The sequence below is a fragment of the Podarcis muralis genome, chromosome 7 (assembly GCF_964188315.1).
Source record: "Podarcis muralis chromosome 7, rPodMur119.hap1.1, whole genome shotgun sequence".
Classification (NCBI taxonomy): domain Eukaryota; kingdom Metazoa; phylum Chordata; class Lepidosauria; order Squamata; family Lacertidae; genus Podarcis; species Podarcis muralis.
In genome coordinates, this window is record NC_135661.1 from 6,260,590 (window position 1) to 6,287,920 (window position 27,331).

At 47.8% G+C, this 27,331-nt stretch overlaps 1 protein-coding gene across 1 annotated transcript; it reads right to left on the reverse strand.

Moving 5' to 3' along the window:
- Window positions 1–988: 988 nt before the first annotated feature.
- On the reverse strand, window positions 989–27,152 carry EMC1 (ER membrane protein complex subunit 1). Its single transcript, XM_077931091.1, has 22 exons — window positions 27,001–27,152; window positions 26,220–26,344; window positions 24,941–25,006; window positions 23,740–23,833; window positions 22,629–22,757; window positions 21,441–21,567; window positions 19,508–19,657; window positions 17,342–17,509; window positions 16,218–16,289; window positions 13,023–13,145; window positions 12,460–12,556; window positions 11,533–11,649; window positions 10,426–10,625; window positions 9,392–9,541; window positions 8,417–8,578; window positions 8,204–8,323; window positions 7,264–7,401; window positions 5,937–6,110; window positions 4,830–5,040; window positions 3,659–3,743; window positions 2,309–2,438; window positions 989–2,062 (listed from the first exon to the last, which is right to left on the reverse strand). Exons 1-22 carry the CDS (start codon window positions 27,108–27,110, stop codon window positions 1,883–1,885), a joined length of 2,928 nt encoding a protein of 975 aa, XP_077787217.1. The 5' UTR covers window positions 27,111–27,152; the 3' UTR covers window positions 989–1,882.
- Between the last annotated feature and the right edge of the window lie 179 nt (window positions 27,153–27,331).

A 27,331-nucleotide genomic window follows, 5' to 3' on the forward strand; every position in this document is an offset into this window, starting at 1 on the left:
ATTTCCTCTCTCCCCTGCGCCTCTGCTCCTGAGCCCCTGACATTTGCCAACAATTAACAATGGTCAGAATAAGTGGTCTGGGGGTAAGCATGAGCCTGTCTGCATCTCAGTTCTTCCAACGGTAAAAATTATTGTTGTGCCAGCATACAGAAAGAGAAGGTTGCACTTCTGGTGGCCACCCAGCTTTGGGGACATGTTTGGAGGAAAGACATTACTTGGATCCATCCCAATCTGGCTTCAGGCCATGTTAACAGAACTAATGTGGTAGCATTTGTTGATGTCACTTGTCGGGAGAGATGCAGGGAGTGTGACCCGGCTTGTGAAGAGTGCCTTCTCCGTGGCAGCCCTTAAGTTGTGGTGGGAGTTGTAGTCTGGAGAGCACTAGGCTAGTGAAAGCAGGTTTAGATTCTTCTTATTAAACCAGCTCTGGGGAACCTCTGACCCTCCCAATGTTGCCAAACTAAACTCCCATCATCCTCAAACAAATGGCTTTAAGTTACAAGAAAGGAGATCCCGACTAAACATCAGTAAGAACTTTCTGACAGTTAACAGCTGTTCGACAGTGGAATGGACTCCCTTGGAAGATGGTGGACTCTCCTTCATTGGAGGCTTTTAAGCAGAGGTTGGATGGTCATTTGTCTTGGATGCTTTAGCTGAGATTCCTGCATTGCAGGCGGTTGGACTAGAAACTAGATCACCCTTGGGGTCCTTTCCAACTCTACAATTCTATGATTTTATGATCCCTGGTCATTGACCATGCTTGCTGGGGTTGATGGGAGGTGTAGTTCAGCCACAAGTCAGCACCAAAAAAATCAACATTCCTGCCCCCCATAAGGAGAAACAAAACCCGCATGGGGTTGTATCTAAATCCTACTCAGAGTAGTCCCACTGAAATTACTGGACCCAAGCAGGCCATGACCATTATGGATCTACTCTGATTAGGACAATCTGATACATCCCATGGTAAAGAACATGCAGAGCAAAAGGATTCACTTAGAACTTTAAAGGTTTTTTATTTTATATTATCAAGGGAGGAAACCTAGCTTCAAGTACTTCCATTCACCCCAATGCAGGATATGTTTTCAGAGCCTACCAGTCACATTTACCATTACACCAGTCAGTGTAATTTAAACGGCAAGCCCTAGAGCAAAGAGATCAACATCACAGGAAACAGTCAAACAATTATGTGTGTTTGCAGCAGGAACACAAGATCAAATGGGGGGAAATATCAGTGCAACAACCAGAATATTAAATCATTATAGTCACATCTTCTCCAATACCCCTTCCCTGAGCTATTAAATGTCAAGCTGATCTGATCTGTATTCAAATCCATTTTAATTAGCATACTTCCAAAATTCCCCTATGCCACCCTAACCTAACCTGATCTCCCCCACCCCTCCCTCAGATGTTATTCAAACTACAGCTCCCATTATCCCTGACCACTGGGCCATGCTGGCTGATGGAAGCTGGAGTCTAACATTTGGAAGGCAACAGGTTGAGGAAGGCTGGCTCCCACTGTCCTCTTCTCCCAACTGCAATTCCAGTCTTTTTCAACTGCTTTCTTGAGTTAAGGGTTTTCAGGGAGGGTAAGGGGTGGATCAGAAACTGTTGGGGCAAGAAAGGCAGGGGACTCCCTCCCCTACTCCCAAGTAAAATGTATGTGATGATGCAGGCTGAAGACCCGGAGATTGACTTTTATGGCAAAGGTGGAACTGGGCTTAGCTATTCCAGCAGACGAGATGCAGACAAAAAAAGGACCCCACAGTTCTTGTTCCATCAGGGTAACAGCTATCTAATCAACAATGTGGCTGAGATCCTCCCTCTCCTTGTGGACCAGGGTCTTTGTTGTCCAGCCCCACCAGGTTTGCTTCTGCAAATCTGGTTATCGCCAGGCCCGGTTGAGGAGCTTCACCTGAGCCAGCCTCTTGGTGATCATGGTGGCAAAGACCAGCCCGAAAAGGACACTGCTGATCAGGACGTAGTCGTAGTCATCCTTCAGGACGTCAAACTGCTTGGAGGGGTAGACTCGGGTCTGGTAGATGTCCAGGCCGTACGCCACGACCTGCGGGTGAAATTAAGAAAACAGGAGTGACAAAAGGCCGAGGACAGCCGAGTCCTGCCTCAAGCAAATATTTGGATGTAGTTGGTGCAGGGCGGGGTACTGAATCAGGCCAAGGAGTCCATTCCTGTTCTTGTACGGTGCCACCGACAGGCCAGAGGTTCCCTGTCCCTGATCTAAGCCCCGTGTGACCATCACCACCTTGTAGAAGAAAGTGCATCGTTCGAGTGAGGAGTTAAGAGGGCTCACCAGACATGTAGACTCAAGGCCTGAAGGGGCCGTGTAAATGCCTCTCATTCGGGAGATGGTCTGGTTGTAGTTGATGAACCTCTCGGCATGGATCTGCACGTCTGGGGAATACGGGATCAAGTTTTCTTCCCTGGAAAAAGGCAAGCAAGAGCAGGACATCAAAGCAACAGGCTCAGTCACCTCTCCACAAGATTCATTTGGACTGCCCCATGGGGCTCCCCCCCCCCCCCGTATTGTGGCATTTTATATATTGTAACTTGCTGTTATTTTTATTGATTATAATTAATGAAATTGTTGAGAGTGAATTTCTGTTTGATTATTATTTGCTGATATTTTGAGAGTTAATTTTATCGCATATTATTATATTCTAACGGATTACTGAATATTACTTTATTTTAAGTCATATCTTCTATTGTGACCTATTTGTATTGGATCACATTTTTAAAAGATGCGAGATCTATGTTGTATATTTTGTTGTGTTTTCAGCTGGTAAATTGCCTTGTGTACAACAATATGGAAAGGCAGTATACTAAAAAAGAAAGAAGGAAACAAAGAAATGAAAAATGAAGGAAACTCCCCAAAGCCCCCCTCCCTTCTCATGTTGCCTTTTACTCATGTTGCCTTTTACTGATTTTAATATTTCTTTGTAAGCTGCTTAAAGTTTTCACCACAATAAAGTGGTATCTTAATTTTGTTAAATAAAATAAATAAATAAAAGGTCTGTTTAGAACTTCAGGGCTGTGGAACCAATAATGATGATTGGAGGTTGAGGCCTTCTAAATATTTCTGGACTACAACTCCCATGATCCAGGCCACTGTAATTGCTGGAGGGCTACAGGCTCCCCATTCACTTGAGGACCACAGGTTCCCCAATCCCCAATCCTGATAATGGGGGAAAGACCTTTCTTTTCTGCAGGAATTCCTTGAGAGCGGCATCCAAGCACAGTAGACCACACTGGACTATCGATGGCCAAGCTGTCTGGCTTGGGGCAAGGCAGCTTGCTCATATAAAAGTACTTCTGTACTGCCACAATGTAAAATATCAGGGCAGTGTGCCACATTTAAAATACAGAAAAACATTAAGATGACTAGTTAAATAAAAAACCATTAAGAATTAAACACCATACAAAAGCCTGGCAGCATAAAAAGGACTTCAAGAGAAAGACCAAAAAGTGAATGTTGAGGGAAGGAAGAGTGTTTCACAGAACGGGACCTATATGGTTTCTACCTGAGGCCAATCCTAGTTTCCTACAGTCCTTCTACTAGATGGCCTGACTGTCTAAAATCTGCTGCACACACTCAAAGGCTTCTCCAAAGGCCTAGGAGTTATACCCACCCCAATTTCCTTACCTAGTTTGCTCTGTAGGGATTTCTGGCCGCCGCGGGTCCAACAGAGCCTTGGGAAGTGAAAGGATCGCCCCAGAAGGAAGTCCAACTGCAGAGTTACAAATGAAACAACCAGCACGGCAAACGTTATTTCAACAATTGCCACAGAATTCACACCCCCTCCTGAGCAAGAGAAGTGTTAGATTATACAATTTTCTAAGATTATACGGTAATCATGATCAGGAATGCATTGCAGTGCAGATCTCCATGTGTTGCCTTTCAGCTAGAATTACTATTTTCACGGGCAAATGATTTGGAGGTCTCCTGTATCTCCTTTTGGGGTGATCCAAGTTGTACTTTCTGTTGGTTTCTGTGTGTTGCCACTGTGCAGTGCTCTTGGAGTCACAAGACTCTGTTTTGCATTCCAGAGACATTCCAGGCTGTTGGAAGTCTCACGGAAGACAGGAGACGGATGTGATGTTACTGGTTTCCTGTTCCTTTGTTTTTCAGTTGCTCTCTGCTTTCACAGAGAGAGGATGTTTCTTTTCTGTCTGCATAACTAGAAATAAAACTCTTAGCATGTAGCTCATATTTCTCGTCCTTCCCTGTGCTGGATACTCTGCGTAATGGGAACGTGCTTGGAGCCTTATCAGAGGCTCAGGTCGTTAATCATGTCGGAGGCGATTCCAGAGGAGTTGCTCGGTCAAATGCAAATCCGACATTTTCCTTGAAAACCCATTGTGCATAACAGAACTTGTGCACCATTCTCTGGAAACGGAAGCAACTTAAGTTTTCCATGTTCCTAAATGCTTAGCTTTGGAGCATGGAGAACAACTAATTGGTGTTCTTCCCACACGCCTCCTAGAGTGACCCTAGGAGCCAACTTCAGTGGCTGACTTGCTTCATTCCACTCCAATCGGCATGAAAAGTGAGAAGACACTTTCTCGGTGGCTCAGAAGCCGATTTCATGCTGATTGGGTGGCTCGAGGACACTGGGGACAAGAGACCCTGCTGCAGAAATAGTAAAGGGTCTTCAAATTCCTCACCACCCCAAACCACCAGGCCTTTGGTAGAAGCTGATGGGAAACTCTTTCACTGCATGTTCTGAAAGGGGCTGCTCCCTCCCTGCTTCAAGGTGGCCACACTCTCAAATCCCGATTGATCAGAAAGCTCAAAACCCGGCCCACTACTTAACTGAGCAAGTGGCGGCTGGTGATCCCCCGTTCTGTGATGGTGACCTCCATAGCACTGATGGCGGAGGGGAAAATGTAGGACTGCTGCAGGACCTGGGGCAGGAGAGGGCGGTCCAGGGAGCTGAAGGCCGTAGCGTTGTACTGCTCTGTCCCCTCGTACAGCTCCAGAACTGTGAATTCATTGCGGCGGGCCTTGGCGTTCCAGTACTGGTACTGCGGTAGGAGAGGGGAAAGCTTGCTCAGATGTAAGAATAAAAATACTAATAACGATCAATCTAAACTACTTTTAATACAATGGTACCTTGGTTCTCAAATGCCTTGGTTCTGAAACGCTGAAAACCCAGAAGTAAGTGTTCTAGTTCCGAATGTTTTTCAGAAGCCGAACGTCTGATGCAGCTGTCGGCTATCGTTTCTGGGGCATCTGCACCAATCAGAAGCTGCGCCTTGGTTGTCGAACATTTTGGAAGTCAAACGGACTTCTGGAACGGATTAAGCTTGGTGCTTTTGTTTTTGCTATTTATTTTGCGTTTTTGGTTTTGAGGCTTTTTCAATTAATTCGTTTTTGTCACTGGGTGGAATCCAGTTCAGCTACTGATTGATTGACTGATTGATTGATTGATTGTGTGACTGCGGAAATGGATAAAAGCCCCCCCCCATCCAAACAATGACTATCATCAGCGCAGGTAAGGATTTATTTATTTTTAATCATCTACAATAAGGTCTTATTTATTTTATAGTACAGTACATTAATTATTGGTTTCATTTTATGGATCAATGGTCTCATTAGATAGTAAAATTCATGTTAAATTGCTATTTTAGGGCTTGTTTTTAAAAGTCTGTAACAGATTAATCCATTTTGCATTACTTTCTATGGAAAGGTGTGCTTTGGATTTGGAACGCTTTGGTTTTGGAACGGACTTCCAGAACAGATTAAGTTTGAGAACCAAGGTACCACTGTATGGTATTTTAATTGCTGCTGATCCTAACTAAAACCCCAAACTCCCAGGCAACGGCACACTAGGCAAGGCCTTTCTCTTTCCACAACTCCTTCATGATGGTCTCACAAATTCCACCTGCATGAAAGGGTAAGGCATGGGGACACTGCTTACCACCACCCAGTTCTCCGAGTGGACAATGTGGACCGGCCCCTTGGCCTTCTTCTGCACCGAGGAGTGGATGATCCGGCCAGTGACGCTGTCAATCAAGTGGATCCCGATGAACGTGCGCTCCGGGTGGGTGTCTGTGCTCTCCGTCACCACCGCCAGCAGGTTCGGGTTCAACGACTGCAACAAGACAAAGGCTGACACCTTGAAACAGGCCCTACTAGCCTGTGTGTCCCCTTCCCAGCATGAAACAATGTGATTCAGATGGGGAAGTTGTCGGAATCGGGGGACGAAAAGCCAGCTGGCTCGGACCCAACTGGAGCGTCTCCCTCTCAGCCTTGCCACTGCAGAGATCCATCGACCTCTTCTCCTCCAACGTGCATCTGTGACACAAGATGAGCAGCCTTGAGCACACATTTCTCAGCAGTGTAAACTGCGCAACAGGTGAGGCTTGAGGCGTGGACACATATTAAACTACGCATTTATTATACATAAATCAGGAAAAAGAAAAACATGTATTCTCTCCTTGCCGTCTTCTCCGAGAGAAACTGAAAACAAAAGCAATACAGAGCAGAAGTTCCGCTCACGGACTCCAGCAATCGGTGCTGGAATGTAAACAGACATGTAACATACAACAATCCACATATCTGCAGCTCGGGAGGAGTGTAATCCCAAAAGAAGTGCCATGGCTCTGTGTTCAAGCACCCGCTTTGCATGCAGGTCTCAGGTTCAATTCTCCAGGTACAGCTCGGAAAATCTCCTGCCTGAAACCCTGGAGAACTGCTGCCAGTCAGTGTTACCAATACTGAGCTGGTCAGTCTGATTTGGTATAAGAGAGTTCCCTATGTTTCAGTTTCAATCAGCTCCCTTTTTAAAGAACCACAAGGACAAGGCTCTTGCTTATTTTAAGGGGAATTACAATGGCTCAATATTAAAGCTGCTGCCAATCGGACAGTATTGAGCCAGGTGGACCCAGGGATCTGTCTAGATATAAGAACATTTCCTATGCTTCTATTTAAATCAGCTCTTTATTAAGAATCATGAGGACTAGGCTCTTAGTTTATTTTACGAGGAAGTGACAAGGTTCAGCATTAGAGCATTTGCTTTGCATACAGAAGGCCCTAGGTTCAATGCGTGGCAGCATCTCCAAGAAGAGTTTGGACAGAATCCTGCCTGAAACCCTGGAGAGCTGCTGCCAGTCAGTGTAGGCTATATTGAGATAGATAGAATAATGACCAGGCTCACCATAAGGCATCTTTCTATTCTTCCTGTGAGAACTGCAAAGGCATGTGATGTTGTCTGACCCACTGGACATTCCCACGCCCTCTCCTACCTTGTAAAGGACACTGCGATCTCCCATCACCCGGCCCTGGGAATGGACGTGTTCGTTGGCCCTTTTCCCCTTGATGGTTACGATCCGCTGCACATCCGGGGGGATGCTGATCTCCCAGCTCTCCTCCGTTGTCAGGTCCTGCAACACATGGCCAAGAACCCCAGGATATAAAAAATGTCAAGCCAATTCCTAGAAAATCCTGTCCTCCCAATATAAGGCACCCAGCCTGAGATGTACTGAAAGCATGATTCTTTGCTTGCATGCAACTTCCCTGCGCAAGAAGCTTAACGCATACAGAGCCCCATTCCGCTGCAGCAGGTGTGTGGAATCTTTGGCACTCTAGAAATTGATTAACTACCACTACCATCAATCTCCATGCTTACTGGGGCTGGTTCAAACTTCCACTTCCAGGGTAAGCCCGAGAACGCCCACTGATGACATCACTTCTGAGTTGGCCAACCTGGACAGACACACCAGCAGTATGGGTGGCACTAAACCCCTCAGTTACAGGCCCATAACAACACACAGAGTATTTAACGTCATCTTAACAAGGGGGAAGGGACGCAAGTGGTGCTGTGGTCTAAACCACAGAGCCTAGGGCTTGCCGATCAGAAGGTCGCAGTTCGAATCCCCACAACGGGGTGAGCTCCCATTGCTCGGTCCCTGCTCCTGCCCACCTAGCAGTTCAAAAGCACGTCATAGTGCAAGTAGATAAATAGGTACCGCTCTGGCGGGAAGGTAAACGGCGTTTCCGTGCGCTGCTCTGGTTCGCCAGAAGCGGCTTAGTCCTGCTGGCCACATGAACCACAAGCTGTACGCCGGCTCCCTTGGCCAATAAAGCGAGATGAGCGCCGCAACACCAGAGTTGGTCACGACTGGACCTAATGGTCAGGGGTCCCTTTACCTTTACCTTAACAACGGGGAAATGAGAGCTAAGTACCTTTTGCAGCCTCCGTCCCATCAACTTGCCCTGTTCAGTGTCCGCCAAGTAAAAAGAGACGGTTGGAGCAATTTCCTCAAGCTGCCGGAGGACGTTCCTTGTCGCTGGGAACACTGTGACCTGGAAGGAAGGAAGGAAGGAAGGACAGGTCAAAGAAGTGTGAGGGTTTTTCAAGAGGCTTTCCACATACCCGACGGATGAGGCAGAGCGTACCTTGAACTCGTCGTCGATCAGAAGCAGAACTTTGGCGTAATCTTGGTCCATGATGGGGAGCAGCAGGGACTGGAGGATGGGGCGGCTCAGCACCGGAGGAGCCACCTGGCTCCACCTCCCAAAGATGGGGTTGAAGACATAGAGGGAGCTCTTGCCGGTCTCCTGGGAGAGGAAGAGGCACGGGGGCAGGAAACTCATAAGAGTGTAAGAAGAGCCTGCTGGACCAGGTCAGTGGGCCCATCTAGCCCAGGAACCTGTTCTCACAGTGGCCTCAAAGCAAGAAGCAGGATCTGAGCATAAGACCCCTTTCCCCTCCTGTGGCTTTCCAGCAACCAATATTCAGAAGCATGGTTGCCTCCTGGCTGCAGAGCATAGCCATTCTGGCTAGTAGCCACTGACAGCACTCTCCTTCTTCTTGAATTTCTCTAATCCTCTTTTAAAGCCATCTAGGTTGCTGGCCATCACTGCCTCCTGTGGGAACATGTCCCATAGTTTAACTCTGTGCTATGTGAAGAAATACTTTCATTTCTCTCTCCCGAATCTTCCCACAATCAGCATCATTGGATGCCCACAAGTTCCAGTGATATGAGGGATAAAAATGTCTCTATCCACTGTCTCCGTGCCACGCAAAATTGTTATAAACTTCTACCATGTTGCCTCTTCTTTGCCTTTTCTCTAAAGTAAGACATCCCAAACACTGCAACCTTTCTTCATAGGGGAGCCGTTCCATCCCGTTCTACATTTTGGGTTGCCCTTTTCTGAACCTTTTCCAACTGTGCGATATCCTTTTTGAGGTGAGGCAACCAGAACTTTACACGGTATTCCAAATGCAGTTGCACTACAGCTTTGCATTGTGATACTGGCAATTCTATTTTCAATTCAGTTTTCAAACTCACGCCTTGCTAGCTACCCACGAACTTTCCCCCTAAAATATCTCCCAAGTCCAAACAGGCCATCACAGACGTGGGTCCTGACCTTGTCCTTGACCAGGAGGGTGCACTGTGGAGGGTGGGGGAAGTGGGCAGTTGTCCTCTGGACCATCAGCTTGAAGGACGAGCCCGGCCGCACGTCCTGGAGGTACTGCTTCCACAGGATGGTCCCGGAGCTGCTTTCGATTCCAAAGAGCTGGACAGAGAACACAAAGACCACACAATGGTCAAGCCGCAAGGGTTCATATAGCAAAGAGGCTTGATGGCACAACAGCAAGCGGACACAACAGCATGTGGTGATCCGCATGGAAAATGATTCCTGCATTGTAAGGGGTTGGACTAGATCAGGGGTCAGCGAACTTCTTCAGCGGGGGGCCGGTCCACTGTCCCTCAGACCTTGTGGGGGGCCAGACTATATATTTTTTTTGGGGGGGGGGAATGAACAAATTCCTATGCCCCACAAATAACCCAGAGATGCATCTTTAATAAAAGTACACATTCTACTCATGTAAAAACACGCTGATTCCCGGACTGTCCGCAGGCCGGATTTAGAAGGCGATTGGGCCGGATCCGGCCCCCAGGCCTTAGTTTGCATACCCATGGACTAGGTGAACCTTTGGGTCCCTTCCAACTCTACAATCCTATGATTTAAATATTGTGCGTGATGGAAGAGGGTGGCTGCCTTTGCACTGATCCAGTGAGACACTTCCTAATGTTCTCATTAGCCGCAAGAATCAGGAGTAAACCTCCATGTTCAGTGGCAGTCTACCACCTCTTAATGCGAGGCCATTGCCTTCATGCCTTGCTTGTGGGTTTCCCACCATGGCATCTGGTTGACGATAGTGGGACACATAGGAATATGGGAAGCTGCCTTATACCAAAGTCAGACCCTTGAGTCCACCTGGGTCAGTTCTGTTGACACTGGCTGGCAGCGGTTCTCCCAAGTTTCCAGAGGCAGGGGACATTCCCAGTCCTACAAATCAGACACTCTGCCACTGAACTAAAGATAAGACTTGACCCTTGATCTAGCAGAGCTCTCTTATATAACTTAAGTTCCTGGCTCACAAGCACACTCCTCACCTTTCCAGAAGCTGTGACCACCACAATCATCTTCTGCAGGTTAAACTCATCCCGGGCCAAGTTGTCAATGTTGACTTCGTTCTTGATCTGGCTGCGGGGCTTGCGGGCGTCGTAAAACATCTTCCAAAGGTGAGCGGTCCAGGCCTGGAGGAGGATGAGCTGAGAGGACAGGCGCTTCAGGAACATGCCCAGCAGACCATCTGGAAAGGGAGAGAGAGAACGCGTCACACCCAGCAATTAAGCAGAGGTTAATATAGAGGGAAAAGCCTGTAGCATGACCAGACGAGCCACTGCACCAATTCAGCATTACTCTTGCGTTCTCATAACTTGGCCGACACTTCTGAGCCTCTCTAATAAAGAAAGCTTGAACCCTGTGTGAAATCCCTCATCCTCTTCCAAGCTTAGGAGAAGGACAGGGGATCTTGGACAGGGGACAAAGTTCCTCACTGCTGGTGAGCAGGAGAGCATGTTTGTGGAGCCGTGTGGTCCAGACAGCAAGCACACCTCAACAGGACCAAGGAAGCTCATGGAAGACAGATAGAGCCCCATAGATTGACACAGCTCTCTCTCTCTTACACACACACACACACACACACACACACACACACACACACCTTTTCCAAAGCAAGATTGTCAAGAAAAGCAAGTGAAAAAGACAACTGGAGAATTACCTTGAATGGCTGGTTCCAAGACAGCAAAAAAGACAAAGCAGAAATTTTTTGAAATGTACTCACTGGAGTAAGAACAAAAGCCGCAGTATCAGAGATGTAAGAACTAAATTGTGGAACCTTCCCTGCAGAGATGATTTCAGCCCCTTCATTACACAGCTTTTGGAGAATGCTGAAGATGACCTCTTTACACCACCCACACCCCAGCTTTAGACACATGAGATGAATATTTTTAGGACCCACCTTGTTTTTGTAATTTTATCTTTTTAAAAGTTGTTCTTAATGTTGTGTTTTAACTGTTGTTACCTGCCCTGAGACCTTTAGGGTGAAGGGTGAATAATAAATTGCAATCCACCGGTGCAACACTTGCTGACTGGGAGGGTCTTGTTGAGTTTCCTCAGGACTGGGAAAGGGAAAGAAACACCAACTGTGGCTTTACCTGCTTTCTTCCCAAATTCACCCTCCAGCTCTGCCTGCGCGCCTGTCAGGGGCAGATCCACCATCTGCAAGCTGACCACTTCAGCCAAAGACTCTTCTCTGCTCCACAAAACTTTCCCTGTGGAGAAAAAACAAGAGATGCATAGATAAAGGTAAAGGGACCCCTAACCATTAAGTCCAGTCGTGACCAACTCTGGGGTTGTGGCGTTCATCTCGCTCTTATAGGCCGAGGGAGCCGGCATACAGCTTCCGGGTCATGTGGCCAGCATGACTAAACCGCTTCTGGTGAACCAGAGCGGCGCACGGAAACGCCGTTTACCTTCCCACCAGAGCGGTACCTATTTATCTACTTGCATTTTGACATGCTTTCAAACTGCTAGGTTGGCAGGAGCTGGGACCGAGTAACGGGAGCTCACCCCGTCATGGGGATTCGAACCGCCGACCTTCTGATTGGCAAGTCCTAGGCTCTGTGGTTTAACCCACAGCACCACCTGCGTGCATAGGCGGTCGTAAAAGGAAATATGGAGGTGGGGCTGTCTCCAGTGTTAGCGGACCCCTTGAAATGAATGAATCTTACTTAGCTCCATTGGTTACAACAGGTCTACTCTGAGGCAGATGCAACTCTTAGACTGCAATCCTAGAAACACTTGCTTGAAAAGACAGCCAGGGCTTCTAATTCTCCTTCTTAGGCCATTGGCAAAGCCAGCTCTCTGTTGTCCAGTTACCAGAAGGATAAAGCTTGGAGTGTGGGGTAGTGGTTAGAATGTCAGAGTAGCAAGCTAGGAGACTGGGCCATGAAGCTCACCCCTGGCTCTCAGCCTAACCTACCTCACAGGGATTAAATGAGAGAGAGAACTTCATATGCTCCCTTGAGCTCTGTGGGGAATAAATGCAATAAATGAACTGTGCAACACAGCAGAAAGGTCACCTGGTTGCTGAAGGAAGGAGAGCATGTGATCCGCCGTCTGCACCAGGGCTCGGTAGCCCACGGAGTCATCTTTCTTCAGAAATACCTGAATGTAAAGCTGAAAGAAAAAGGGGAAAGGAGTGGGCAGGTGGACGGAGCATCAGGGTATCATCAGCTTGCAGGATTAGCAAGATGTCAAGCAATTAAGGAAGCAACTTAAAGCCTTCTGAGAAGACTGCTAAGATTCTTGGTGTGGGTAGTTATATGATTGAGGCCAGTTGTTCATATTAACTTTATTTTGGAGGGGAAACTTGGATTGTATCCAACCAGGTTTTACTTAAGTGCAGACCTGTCAAAATTAATGGGATCAAGTAGGTCATAATTTCACCAAGTCTACTTTGAGGAGAACTGAGAACTTAGGTCCATTAATTTAAATGGGTCTGCTCTGAGCCGCCCCCCCAAATACAATTTGTGATTAATATATATAGTCTCACCCACTGTGTTGCCCATGGACAGCACAGAAAATTCAGACACCCACCAAGGCCCCTATGCTCCCGCTCTCTCCCCAAGACCACTCCCCATACCTGTTCTGGCCTCGTAGAAGTTTTCTCCAAGGTGAAGCTGATAATGGTATCCAGCAGCCTCTGCCCAGTTTCAGCCAAATACAGGTTAATTACGTAGGACTGGTTGTGGCAGGATAAGGATTCCTTAAGTGTCATTCAGAAGAAATTAAAGGAAAGGTGGGGTAGGATTTAATATCAAGGCCACCGTCATGCATGCAGTGTCACCACGAGCAACAGAGTAGCTACCCGACCCAAGGAGCGGGGTGCACAAAATACATTTAAACTCTAGCACTTTAAACCACACACTTCAAATGCAAGGTAAACCTGGTTCAGACATAATGGAAAACCATGGTTTCCTGTCCCAAGAACGAGCCTGCATGAATCAAAGGGTCATGCTCTCACCCTCCTCGCTCCTCCTTTGCATACAAGGAAAGATTGAAAACATCTGCTTTTATAATTGTTAATAGCTCCTCACTTTTGACCAAACTGCAGGAGGCAGTGGAAGACAGAAGTACCTGGTGTGCTCTGGTCCATGGGGGACACGACTAAACAACGACAACAAAGCTCCCCACTGTGCACAAACTCAGGAAACTGTGGTTTGTTCTAACTCAGTTGAGGGTTTTTTAAAACAAAGGTATTGAAGCATGGCTTGATCCCAATTTGTTCTAACTCGCCACAGTTGGAACTAACTACAGTTCCTTGCATTGGTGTACAATGGCCTCGGTCCTGTATACCTGAAGGCGCGTCTCCACCCCCATCATTCAGCCCAGACACTGAGGTCCAACGCCAAGGGCTTTCTGGCGGTTCCCTCACTCTGAGAAGTGAGGTTACAGGGAACCAGGCAGAGGGCCTTTTTGGTAGTGGCGCCTGCCTTGTGGAACATCCTCCCAACAGATGTCAAGGCAATAAGCACTATCTTACTTTCAAAAGACATCTGAAGGCAGCCCTGTTTAGGGAAGTTTTTAATGTATAATGCTGTATTGTGTTTTTAATATTCGGTTGGGAGCCACCCAGAGTGGCTGGGGAAACCCAGCCAGATAGGCAGAGTATAAATAATAAATTACTACTACTACTACTACTACTACTACTACTACTACTACTACAGCGAACTGCCCTTGGTTCTAAAACCAAAATAAAGGTAAAACTAAAGGGACCCCTGACCATTAGGTCCAGTTGTGGCTGACTCGGGGGTTGCGGCGCTCATCTCGCTTTATTGGCCGAGGGAGCCGGCATACAGCTTCTGGGTCATGTGGCCAGCATGACTAAGCCGCTTCTGGCGAACCAGAGGAGTGCACGGAAACGCCGTTTACCTTCCCGCCAGAGCAGTACCTATTTATCTACTTGCACTTTGATGTGCTTTCAAACTGCTAGGTTGGCAGGAGCAGGGACCGAGCAACGGGAGCTCACCCCGTTGCAGGGATTCGATCCACCGACCTTCTGATCGGCAGGTCCTAGGTTCTGTGGTTTAACCCACAGCGCCACCCGCGTCCCTAAAACCAAAGTAGAAGTTTTCAATTTCCTCTTCTTTCAGATGGGAAAGGAGATGGGAAAGTGTGCAGACCCAAGGCTTGTGCTTGCTAGCTCATGGTCATAACATAAGGCCAAGGTTTCCTGTCACACCTGAAATCATAGTTTTTGCTAACTACAGTTGCGAACCTAGACCATTATTCTGAGCTTCCAGACTTAGGACAGGAAGTGCCGCCTGCTTCCATTTCCCATCAGCTTCAGAAGTTCACTCCTGTCTCCATGGTCATTAAGGCAAAAGGACAGTCATCAATGTAGCTTGTCAATGGGTGGTGAACACAGACGTACCAACAAACCCCAGTCAGGACAAATCATGGTGTGATATGCTGATTTGGTGGCCTCTCTCAAACCATAGATTGTGAACTGACATGAGGTTAGAGGTGAGTGGTGAGTTCATGGCAGGCAAGATTTGAACTGGGGACTTTGCGAGCCATAGCTCAGCCTCTCAGCCGCTGCACAACCTTAGCTCTGGCGCCTGGGTGTTCACCTTCTTCCAAGTGTCCAACGCGTTATCATCTGCCATGTTGCAGTTGGTAAGGGGGATGATAATGCAGGCCTACTTTACGTGGTTGTTGTGTGGATCACATGATAATCCACATGCAGCACTCTGAGCATTTGAAACCACTATAAAAAGTATCCATTTAAGCTACTACTTAATTTGTTGTTACAGTGGTGCCTTGCAAGACGAAATTAATCCGTTCCGCGAGTCTCTTCATCTTGCGGTTTTTTCGTCTTGCGAAGCACGGCTATTAGCGGCTTAGCGGCTTAGCGGCTATTAGCGGCTTAGCGGCTTTTAGAAAAAGGAAACAAACTTGCAAGAACTCGCAAGATGCTTCGTCTTGCGAAGCAAGCCCATAGGGAAATTCGTCTTGCGGAACGACTCAAAAAACAGAAAACCCTTTCGTCTAGCGAGTTTTTCGTCTTGCGAGGCATTCGTCTTGCGGGGCACCACTGTATTTAAAAAAAACAAAACAATAATGCCCTCTTTGCACTCACCAGTATTTTGGCTCACAAGAAGACTTAATTTCAGACTGTGGGCAATTGCCTTTTGCAATTTTATTCTTTAACACAAAAGAAGTCTACCACAAGGTTTCCAAAGTCACACAGTGGGAGACTCTCGGGTAATAAGAATGTCTGAACAAACCAAGATATAAAACAAGTCTAGCTGCCTCATTTCACACAAACCAGCAAACCAACTACGAAGCTGTCAGCTATAGTTCAGCCTTCCCCAACTTGGTGCCCTCCAGATGTTTCAGACTACAGTATCCATCAGCCAAAGTAAGCATGCTTGTGCTGCCCAGGGCTGCAGTCCAGCTGCATTTCCTGTTTCCTGCAATCTGAGAAATTATGGTTAACAGCTTCTGTAACAAGCCAGGACACTAAACCATGGTTTGCAGTTGACTTCATATCCTGGCTCACCCCAGAGCTATTAACTATAGTTACCTGATTCAGAGAAAATGGGTAAGTTAAATTAAAGACATCCCCATTTGTTTGCTGGGTCACACCGAGAGGGAAGGGAAGTTGCCAAAATGTTTGTAGCTCAGCTTATTAAAAGTAGAGAGATGATTGTTTGAATGCAGACAAGTAATCACACTGCAGCAACAAAAGCCAGGTTGATCCTGAGGAAGTCGAGGGCATTTCAGGGACAAGCCAAGCTTCTGATTTCACCCAACATGTCACCCTCAAACTTACCATTTTGGCCTTGCAGGTGAGGACCGCGGCTACCGTTTTCTCGTTGGTGGTTGCGAAGGTCACGAGGCCAGCCTGAGAAACGCAGCAGTGAGAGAATGAATAAGGAAAAAGCTCCTGGAAGAAACACTGGGCTTGGTGGGGTGAGTGGTGCACTTAGATAAAAGTTCCCTTGGGTGACCTTGGCCTAGGAGCTTAGACGATAAACCTGAGCTTGAACATCATCAGACTACAGGAGGACTGGCTGCCTACTGAAAAATCCCTGCACTGAGTCACTGGCTCACCCTGCTCAGATCTTCATCTTACAGAGACAGCGTTCCCAAGATTTTGAGCAGAGAGGGATTTCGATAACATAAGGAAGTTGCCTTATACTGAATCAGACCCACTGGTCCATCTAGTTCAGTATTGTCTGCACTAGCTGGCAGTGGTCCTCCAGGGTTTTAGAAAGTGGGACATTCCCAGACCTACTTGGAGATGTCAGAGATAGAGCCTGGGACCTTCTGCATGCAAAGCAGATGGGCTGTAGTTAAATGGGAGAACTTCTCAAACTGACTGCCCCGATCTTTTTAAAACAGGAGGTGTCCTGGAGCCTTCTGCAGCAGAGATGCGGAAACCTGTCACCTTCCAGGCATTGCTGGGCTCCATCATCATCCCTGGCCACCGGCCATGCTGCCTGGGCCTGGTGGGAGTTCTAGTCCAACATCCTCTAGGTCGCCACAGGCTCCCCACCCACTAACTAGACCATCACTTACGTTTACAGGTGGGTTATTGCCATCACAGCTCTGCCTTCTTTTAATCTAGGGATGTGAAGCTTGTGGTCTTCCAGAACTTGCTGGACTACAACTCCCACCATCCCACCTGCCAGCATGGCCAATCATCGGGGCTGATGGGAGTTGGAGTCCAACAATCTCTGGAGGACAACAGGTTCCTCGTTCCTGATCTATGGAGAGATCACACACACTGCGCTACAGCCCTTTCTCAATGTACATCGGCAAAGAGTTGGTAACATTCCTCAAGGGGACTGGCTTTTAACAGGTAACATCAAGGTGTTGGCACTGCAGCAACAGCTTCTCCTCTTCATTTTTCCTTTTTAAAAACAATAATAATAGGGCACCATTTCCTTTTACCTGCGGAAAATCCCGGAGGAGGCTCAGCACGCCGTTCTGATGCTGGAGCAGCGCAAAGTGGCTTGGAGACAGCTGCAGGAAGAACTGGGTGCGGGAAGCGCTGGCGGAATTGGGCTGAGAGGAAAGCAAACGGGGCGGGAAGCCGCTGGCAAACTCCAGACCAAGGGACTGTGGAGCGGGAGGGAAGGAAGAGAAGGCAGGTCAGGCAAACGTGGGATGTAAGAGGAGAAGAGTCCTGTAGCATCCAGCAGCCAACCAAAGGATGCCTCTGGGAATCAGAAGCAGGACCAGAGTGCAACAACTCCTCTCCCCATTTGCCTCTGGCAGTGGAGAGAGAACATAGCCACTGATGGCCCTATTCCCCATGGATTTGTTATCTCCCGCTTGGACTACTGCAATGCGCTCTACCTTTGAAGGTGACCCGGAAACTGCAATTAATCCAGAATGCGGCAGCTAGACTGGTGACTGGGAGTGGCCGCCGGGACCATAACACCGGTTCTGAGAGATCTGCACTGGCTCCCAGTACGTTTCCGAGCACAATTCAACGTGTTGGTGCTGACCTTTAAAGCCCTAAATGGCCTCGGCCCAGTATACCTGAAGGAGCATCTCCACCCCCATCGTTCAGCCCAGACACTGAGATCCAGCGCCGAGGGCCTTCTGGCGGTTCCCTCATTGTGAGAAGTGAGGCTACAGGGAACCAGACAGAGGGCCTTCTCGGTAGTGGTGCCCACCCTGTGGAATACCCTCCCTTCAGATGCGAAGGAAATAAGCAGCTATCCTATCTTTAAAAGACATCTGAAGGCAGCCCTGTTCAGGGAAGTTTTCAATATTTAACCCTGTACTGTTTTTAACATTTGATTGGGAGCCGCCCAGAGTGGCTGGGGAAACTCAGCCAGATGAGCGGGTTATAAATAATATTTTTTATTATTATTATTTTATTATTATTATTATGTAATCCACATTGTTGTCCATTGCTACATGAGAACATCGGATCAGACCACTGGCCCATCTGGCCCAGCATCCTGTTCTCACAGTTACCCACCAGTTGCCTCAATGGGAAACCAGCAACTGGGATATGGGCACAACAGCACTCTGCCATGTGCAGCTCCCAGCAACTGGGATTCAGAGGCATATGGCCTCCAACAGGGAAATTTGTCTAATCCTAGCTGACAGCTATCACTACATCCTATAACGTAAAAGCATGGGCCCTGAAGCTAGATCTGGTCAAATACTCATCTAAGCCAGCATCCGGTTCTCGCAGTGGTCAATCAGAAGTCTTAAAAGGATGCCTGAATGGAAAGGCGGAACTTTCTCTGCTTGTGATTTCCAAAAACTGGTTGGTACTCAAAGGCCTCTGACTACAGGGGTAGAGCACAGCTGTCGTGGTTTGCAGCCATTGATAGCCATTCTCCTCCTCCTTGGAGGCTGTCCATGTTATTGACCTTCCCACAGGGGTTCCCTGACACAGATGGTGCAGCATCAAAAAGACGGGGAAATTAGCTGCATTACAAAAGCCATTGGAAGAGCACAGCTGAATAAGCCATCACAATGCAGTGCTCTGATCTCACCAAACTCTGTGCACAGAATCTGAGCACAGCAGCAATCTCCCGACTTGGGGATTCCCTGTAAAAGTGCTTTCCGGGAAAAACTGGGGACATTTTTGTCCTGACAGGTTTCCCCAGCTAAATAAATGGGACTTTATCAAGAGTACCCACTTGTTAGGTTTTTAGTATTGTTTTAGTTTTGTTTTTAGTCTTGTTTAGACTCCCAAAATGGTTCAGGAATGAAGGCACGGCTTCTGATTGGCTGCAGGAGCTTCCTGCAGCCAATCGGAAGCAGTGCTGGATGTTCGGCTTCCAAAGAACGTTCGAAAACCAAAACAATCACTTCCGGTTTTCGATCATTTGGGAGCCGGAATGTTCAGCTCCCAAGGCGTTTGTGAGCCGAGGTTCCACTGTATTATATATGTCAATTGCCTGGAGAGTAAGGTTTAGAAGGCAATTAATAAATCAAAGGTATTATGATTATTAACTGGCATTCAGAGGAGGCACACTGCCTCCAACATGGGAAGGAGATCATAGCTGCCATAGCTAGTAACCCTTCAGATACGCCAAGTTGAAAGCCAAACCCGTCCAAAGGTGTCAGCCTGCTTCCTAGACCCCTCACCTGCAATGGAAGCTGCTTCACCTCTTCCCCAGAATCCAGGGACAAGGCATAGAGTGAGTGAGTGGCTGGGTCGGCACACAGGAGGACTCCCTCTCCCACCACGCCACAAGCTCCATTCAGAGTCCTTGCCCAGGGGGCTGCCACCCTGACCTGCAGAAGGAAAAAAGTGTTGAGAAACTGGATTCGCCTCCCCAACAGCAGCTCCCTTCTCCACCACACACAGCAGAGACATTTTCATTAAGAGTCTAAATATTGATATAATGTGCTGCCCGATTTATCAAGGGCACCTGTTGCCGTTTTTCCTTTTTAGTCAATCAAACGGTTTTGTGATGATTCAGCAGTAGCCAACACGGTGCCCTTGAGATGATGCTGGACTACAGCTCCCATAATCCCTGACAGTTGGTCATGCTGTCTGGGGCCGAGTCCAACAGGCAGATGGACGGCCGCAGGTTCCTTGTCCTTGAACTCTTGCTTTCGCTGCCCCTCAGCTACCTCCCTCCATCCCTTGCCTTTACTGTCCCCAGCTACCTCTGCCTTTTTTTAATGAAGGATGGAGAGCCTGTGGCTCCTCTGGATGTTGTTGAGACTACAACCCCTGTTATCCCTGACGACTAACTGTGCTGGCTGGGTTGATGGAAGCTGGGAGTCCAATCACCCCTGGAGTGCACAGTTACAGTTTACTAACCCAATTGATTAAACACTGCAGTGCTAAAGGTAAAGGTAAAGGGACCCCTGACCATTAGGTCCAGTCATGGCCGACTCTGGGGTTGCGGCGCTCATCTCGCTTTATTGGCCGAGGGAGCCGGCATACAGCTTCCGGGTCATGTGGCCAGCATGACTAATCCGCTTCTGGCAAACCAGAGCAGCACACAGAAACGCTGTTTACCTTCCCGCTGGAGCGGTACCTATTTATCTACTTGCACTTTGAGGTGCTTTCGAACTGCTAGGTTGGCAGGAGCTGGGACCAAGCAACGGGAGCTCACCCCGTCGCGGGGATTCGAACCACCGACCTTCTGATCGGCAAGTCCTAGGCTCTGTGGTTTAACCCACAGCGCCACTCACGTCCCTGCTAAAGGTAAAGGTAAAGGGACCCCTGACCATTAGGTCCAGATGTGACCGACTCTGGGGTTGCGGCGCTCATCTCGCTTTATTGGATGGAAGCTGGGAGTCCAATCACCCCTGGAGTGCACAGTTACAGTTTACTAACCCAATTGATTAAACACTGCAGTGCTAAAGGTAAAGGTAAAGGGACCCCTGGCCATTAGGTCCAGTCGTGACCAACTCTGGGGGTGCGGCGCTCATCTCGCTTTATTGGCCGAGGGAGCCGGCATATAGCTTCCGGGTCATGTGGCCAGCATGACTAAGCCGCTTCTGGCGAACCAGAGCAGCACACAGAAACGCTGTTTACCTTCCCGCTGGAGCGGTACCTATTTATCTACTTGCACTTTGAGGTGCTTTCAAACTGCTAGGTTGGCAGGAGCTGGGACCAAGCAACGGGAGCTCACCCCATCGCGAACATTCGAACCGCCGACCTTCTGATCGGCAAGTGCTAGGCTCTGTGGTTTAATCCACAGCGCCACTCGCGTCCCTGCTAAAGGTAAAGGTAAAGGGACCACTGACCATTAGGTCCAGACGTGACCGACTCTGGGGTTGCGGAGCTCATCTCGCTTTATTGGATGGAAGCTGGGAGTCCAATCACCTCTGGAGTGCACAGTTACAGTTTACTAACCCAATTGATTAAACACTACAGTGCTACTCAGAAATAATTCTCACAGGGGTCCGTCAAGTTCACCCTCAAGTAAGCACACACAGAATCACAGTCTTAAATCTGCAAATTTCCCAAATTTCCTCCCTCCTGGGAAAAAAAGCAAGCAAAAACCCATCTTTTCGCAAGGAAACAGAAATTCCATTCTGATCCAAGATCTTATCCTACCTGTCTTGTGATCTCTCCATCCTCAACGCTGAAGGTTACGATGCTGAAGTGGCTTTGAGGACTGACTCCAACTGCATGCACCGACCCCGTCCCGTGGGAATACACCAGCTGATACTGGACAACCTCACTAGCAAGGAATATCAGAAGTTGATTAAGTCAGCCGGCTGTCACCACAAGTCTTTGGGGGACGGGGGAAGGTAGAGCTTGGAAGCTCCAGGATCTACGTGGTCACCTTCCAGCCTACCAGCAAAGCAGCCCCGAGGAAGGATGACAAGAGCAGCTGCCTCTTGTTTACCCCCAGAACCTAGTAACCAGTGGTAGGCTGCCCCTGAACATGGAGGTGCAACAATCAGTAACAAATGTCTTCAGATTTACATGGAATGACAACTCATATCCAATGATCAGGCTGCTGGAGATGTTACTTCCACAGGCAAAACAGCACCATATGCACATCACCAGACTGGGGGGCACCCAAAGGTTTGCAGAAGTACAAAAAAAAAAAAAAAAAGAGGGGGGACTTAGGTTGAGGAGAAGGGAGCCCCAAGATCAGACCAATGAGAACTGTGAGCATGGAAAGTTGACTGATTAGCTGATCAGAAGGTGGATAAAACAGAAAACCGTGAGAGGGGGGTGGAGGAGGTAGAACAGAATGGAGCAGCTGGAATACATAGGAAAAGGGTCTTACAGCAAGTCAAAACCACTGGTCTGGCTAGCTAGCATTGCCTACACTGACCAGCAGCAGCTCTCCAGTGTTTCAGGTGGAGGACATTCCCAGGCCTACCAGGAGATGAATCTGGGACCTTCCGCATGCACAGCTACAGCCCTTCCCCTGTGTTTTCGTGTTCCACTTGCTCTTGTTCAACTGATCCATCCCAATGTGCATAAGAAGAACCTAAAGGCCCTTGAGGAATCTAAATCCTGAATAAGCAGCATGCAACACCCCATTTGCAGACCCCGTTTGCCTCCTATGAAGACAATGACCTAATGTTTTTCTGCCTGTGGGGGAGCGTATTTATTTTGGGGGGGGGGGTATGGCAGAGCACTTCGCTACTTGGGCCTATTACTTCCCAACCCTTCCAAGAGATGGATTGAACCTGGGACCATTCTGCATGCAGAGCAGGTGTTCTACCACTGAGCTACAGCCCCTCCCTGAACCAGAGACGAGCACGGCTCACGATCACCTCCTACCTTTCTGGCAAATGCTCTAACCACTTCTGATGGCCATTGGAGAGGTAGTGAAGAGAGAGCACATTTTTCTTCAAGATGGCTACGTGTTTCACCATGTCCTGAAGTCCCACCAAACTAGCCATCTGAAAACTTGAACAGTCAGACACACAAATGGTTTTATTACAGCCACAGACTAAGAGAACTCACCGCAGAATTAAAAACATACAACTAGCTAAAACAATTATGACTAGAGGATGAGATTCATTTTGTTTCACAAAACCGATACGATGCCTGACTGCAGAAACAAACCTCAAAGCACTTTATGAAAAGAACAAAAGAATGGAATTATAAGGGAGGGGAGGGGAAGCCAATTAAAAAAAGCTATTGAAAGCGTTCCAAAATAATTAAAACCAACAATAAGTTAAAAGCCAGATTAAAACAGGCACCAGCGTTCTATGTGTCTGCATAGGCCAGCCTAAACAAGAACGTTTTTAGCAGGCCCAAAAAAGAGAAGAGTGAAGGTATTTGCCTAATGTCAATCAGCAAGGAGTTCCAAAGTGTGGGTGCTGCCACACTAAAAGAGCAATTTCTAAAATATGTGGAACAAGAATTATGTGGCACCTGCAAAAGTGCCAGTTCCGTAGATTGGAGCGGTCAAGTGGGCTTGTATGGGGTAAGGTAAGGTGATCTCACAAGCAAACTGGTCCCAAGTCGCTCAGGGCTTTATTTACTAAAAGTAACAACTTGAACTTGGTCCGGTAGCAAATCGGCAATCAGTGCAGGTCTCTATAAATGTACTTCTTTTTTTCAAGGAACCGACAAAATACTACACCTGATTTACGCTGAAATCAGAAAGCTTTCTGCAACCCTTTCAATAAAATGGGAAGAAGCATCCCTCAAGCAAAAGAAGATTTTCTTTCAGAAGATTTTCTACAGAAAATCTACGTCTACAGAACATTTTCCAGGGAAAGAGTTCTTAATCGTGGGAGAATCAACCTCTGTCTACACTCACAATGCAGAGGAAGAACATGATCAATGGGACCCTACATATGGTGTTTAAAAATCTGCCAGTACCCCCAAAAGGTTGCAAACGAGTTCCCCAACTTTCCACCCACCCACCCAAAATTCTCACCTGCCAGCATCCATCGATATCTCCCAGTTCAAGCCCCCAATGTTGGTCTCCCAGGAGCGCAGGAGGCGACCACCGTTGGAGACAGTGATGGCATCTATATGATGGGGTGGTGAAAACAGCCGGTATATTATAAATACCCACAAACAGAGCTCAGAAGAAGCATATCCCTCCTTCATAATAAAGGGGTGGTGGATCTGCACCTGACTTTCCTCATTTTGTTTTGGAACAAGCAAGGCCTCCAGCCACTCCGTCTCATACATTTGTGTTCAACTCTATAGGACGGGACGAGGAACACAGGACTCTCCCCAAGACATACCCTCTCCTGGACCAGCTCAGCACCCTCCTTGAGGATTTTTATATGACTGCAATATGTCCTTGGACTCGTATAATGGCTCTTGCATGCCCAGACAAAGGATAAAGAGAGGCATATAACTGTGTGTGTAAAAACCAGACAACTGTGCTAAGGTAAAATTCACACTTGTTGCTCCGCCCACTTTTGACTCAGTAGGGAATGCGGGCCTCAAGCGAAAAAACAAGGCTCCCTGCCCCTATTGTAAAACAGCCAAGGACTTGCTGGGCTCACAGTTTTGTCTCTCAACTCTCAGTCTTCCCACCTTTACCTCTGTATGGCTCCCCTTTATCACATACACAGCCCAACAAGACAATGACAATAATCCACCAACAGCATACAAATCAATATGGCTAACCTTATCCAAAACACCCACCAGCCCCACTCACACACAAAAACAAAGATCACCACAGCCAATCACAAACAACCAACCACACCCTAGGCCAACCCCAGCCTCTCTCACCACCAAAGAAACACAAATGAACAGCACGAGCAACGCTCACACCAAACCCTACATACATTAAGCAAAATAGGAACATCGCCACCCGACCCCACCCCCACCCATCTTCCCTCCCTCCACCCCCCCTTTTTTTCTCTCCCCCTAATGTCTCAACAAATGAAACAGATTTGTAAAAATGTTACATGGAAAAAATACGAGAGACATTACACTTACTTCTGTAAAACAAGAAAATATTTAATAATAATAAAAAAAGAAAGAACTTTCAGTCTTCCTTTCTGTAAAATGGGAACACTCAAAGAACCAGAATTTGTGGGGAGGTGAGATCGTTAAGAAATATTATGGCCAGCACTACAGACCTAATAACTCAGCTAGAATACAAATGCTTCACTTACCTTGTCCATGGATCAGCATTGCATCTATCGCTCCTTCAGGAGTTCCTTTGTCCACGTGGCGCCACACTTAAAAAGAAACAGGAGTCCGATGAACAGAGGAAGCTAAATTTCAAGGGTTGGGCTATTTTGTCTAATAGCACCCATTCCTCCCAGAATTGCAGAGTTTGATGGGACCCAAGGGCCATGTAGTTCAACCCTTTGCAATGCAGGAATCGCAGCTCAAGAATCCCTGACAGATGGCCATCCAACCTCTGCTTAAAAACCTCCAAGGCAGGAGAGTCCACAACCTCCCAAGGGAACCCGGTCCCCTGTCAAACCACTCTTATAGGCAGAAAGTTCTTCCTGACGTTTAGTCAGAATTTCCTTTCTTGTAACTTGAAGCCATTGGTTTGAGTCCTACACTCCAGAGCAGGAGAAAACAAGCATGTTCCCTCTTCCATCTGACAGCCCTTTAGATATTTGAAGATGACTATCGTATCCCCTCTCAGTTTCCTCTTTCCCAGGCTAAACATTCCCAGCTCCTTCAACCGTTCCTCATAAGGCTTGGTTTCCAGACCCTTGATCATCTTGGTCGCTCTCCTCTGCACACGATCCAGCTTGTCAATATCCTTCCTAAATTGTGGTGCCCAGAACTAGACACTGTGTTCCAGATGTGGTCTGGCCAAGGCAGAATAGAGTGGTACTGTTACCATTAGCCTAATGCACTCAGAGCAAATACCGTATTTTTTGCCCTATAGGACGCACTTTTTTGCCCTATAGGACGCAGAAATGAAGGGGAAATGTGTGTGCGTCCTATGGGATGAATGCAGGCTTCAGGAAGCTATCCGCAAGCCTGGGGAGCTCGTGCGAGTTCCCGCCGGGCTCCCCAGGCTTGCGGATAGCAGCCTGCATCCCGAAGCCTGGGGCATGCTGAGCAGCACGCCCTGGGCTTCAGGCAGATATCCGCAAGCCTGGGGAGGCCGGCGGGAGTTCCCGCCGGGCTCCCAAGGCCTGCGGATAGCAGCCTGTTCTGGGGGCTGGGGTCGGGGGAAGCTCAGGCTAGGGGGGAAAGAATTTTTTTTTCTTTATTCCCCCACCCAAAAAAAAACTAGGTGCGCCCTATGGGCCGGTGCGCCCTATAGAGCGAAAAATACGGGTACTCTACATGCGAAGTTGCCTTAGTCTGAGTTGCACATCCACTCAAGCCCCTGCTCCTCACGCAGATGTTATCACCAATGCGTCTATCAAAGCAATAGGTATAAACAGGCCCTGTCCTGTCCACTGCCTAAGAGATACTCACAGATGTCTCCTGTCCTGGAGTTCAGAGCCGCCATCACATTCTTCTCGGTGGCCACAATGAGCCTCCTGGAGCCCTGCCAAGCTTCCAAGGAGGCAAACTTAAGCTTCCCCACATACTGCTGTCTCCTATTAGAAACACAAAGGGGTGTATTTTTGTTCTAAAAATAATGAACAGCACATAGCAGAAAGTACAGTGGTACCTCAGGTTACATACGCTTCAGGTTACAGACTCCGCTAACCCAGAAATAGTACCTCGGGTTAAGAACTTTGCTTCAGGATGAGAACAGAAATTGTGCTCCAGCGGTGCAGCGGGAAGCCCCATTAGCTAAAATGGTGCTTCAGGTTAAGAACATTTTCAGGTTAAGAACAGACCTCCAGAACAAATTAAGTACTTAACCCGAGGTATCACAGTAGTGAAATAATGTGGTCAGTTCTGTCAGGCACTGAACATTTAATGCAAAACTTCATGCAACTTTCAAAATAATCCAGATTTACTATGTAAACCACTTTGAGTCTCTGTTAGGGAAAAAGGTGGGATACATAAATATATAAATAAATAAATAAATAAATAAATATTAACATTAGGCAACATCAAAGAACGGAGGGTCTGCAATCAATCAATCAATCAATCAATCAATTATGGGGGTTTGAACTAGCAGTGACTGATCAGGGGTTCTCTTTCCCTCCATCAGATTATATTAGAAACCTCCCTCCCTCCCTCATATCAGCACTTCCTGTGGCGGGGAGTTCCGCAGGTGAGGTCAGTTCGGCCTGTCACCCACCAGTCAAACTTGCCCACTTGGTCCTCGTAAACGGCGCCCGCTGGGTGAGGCGAGAGCAGGAGAAACAGCCGGAGTGACAGCAAAGGCCCCAGAAACCAGGACGCCGCCATGACAGGCCGGGGAGAATGGGGGCGGGGGGGTTAAAGAGAGGAAAGGAGGCCCTCGCTATCCCATCGGGCACCGCGGGACCATAGAGCTTCCGGGACCATAGAGAGCAGCTCCTAGACTTTCTGCCTCCATAGAGATATGTTATGAGAGGAGTTAGAGTGACCCTCCAGTAATCTGGAGGCAGGAGTTTCGAAGCCCCTTGAGACTTTCCCCCCTCCCTTCG

What these genes read in the sequence shown, in the direction of transcription:
- EMC1 (XM_077931091.1), bottom strand. Translation starts at nt 27,110, where the DNA reads ATGGCGGCGTCCTGGTTTCTGGGGCCTTTGCTGTCACTCCGGCTGTTT. An exon ending in AATGCTGATCCATGGACAAG is followed by an intron (nt 23,834 to 24,940) that starts GTAAGTGAAGCA and finishes CCCATCATATAG; the next exon opens with ATGCCATCACTGTCTCCAAC. An exon ending in TGATCGACGACGAGTTCAAG is followed by an intron (nt 8,324 to 8,416) that starts GTACGCTCTGCC and finishes CCTTCCTTCCAG; the next exon opens with GTCACAGTGTTCCCAGCGAC.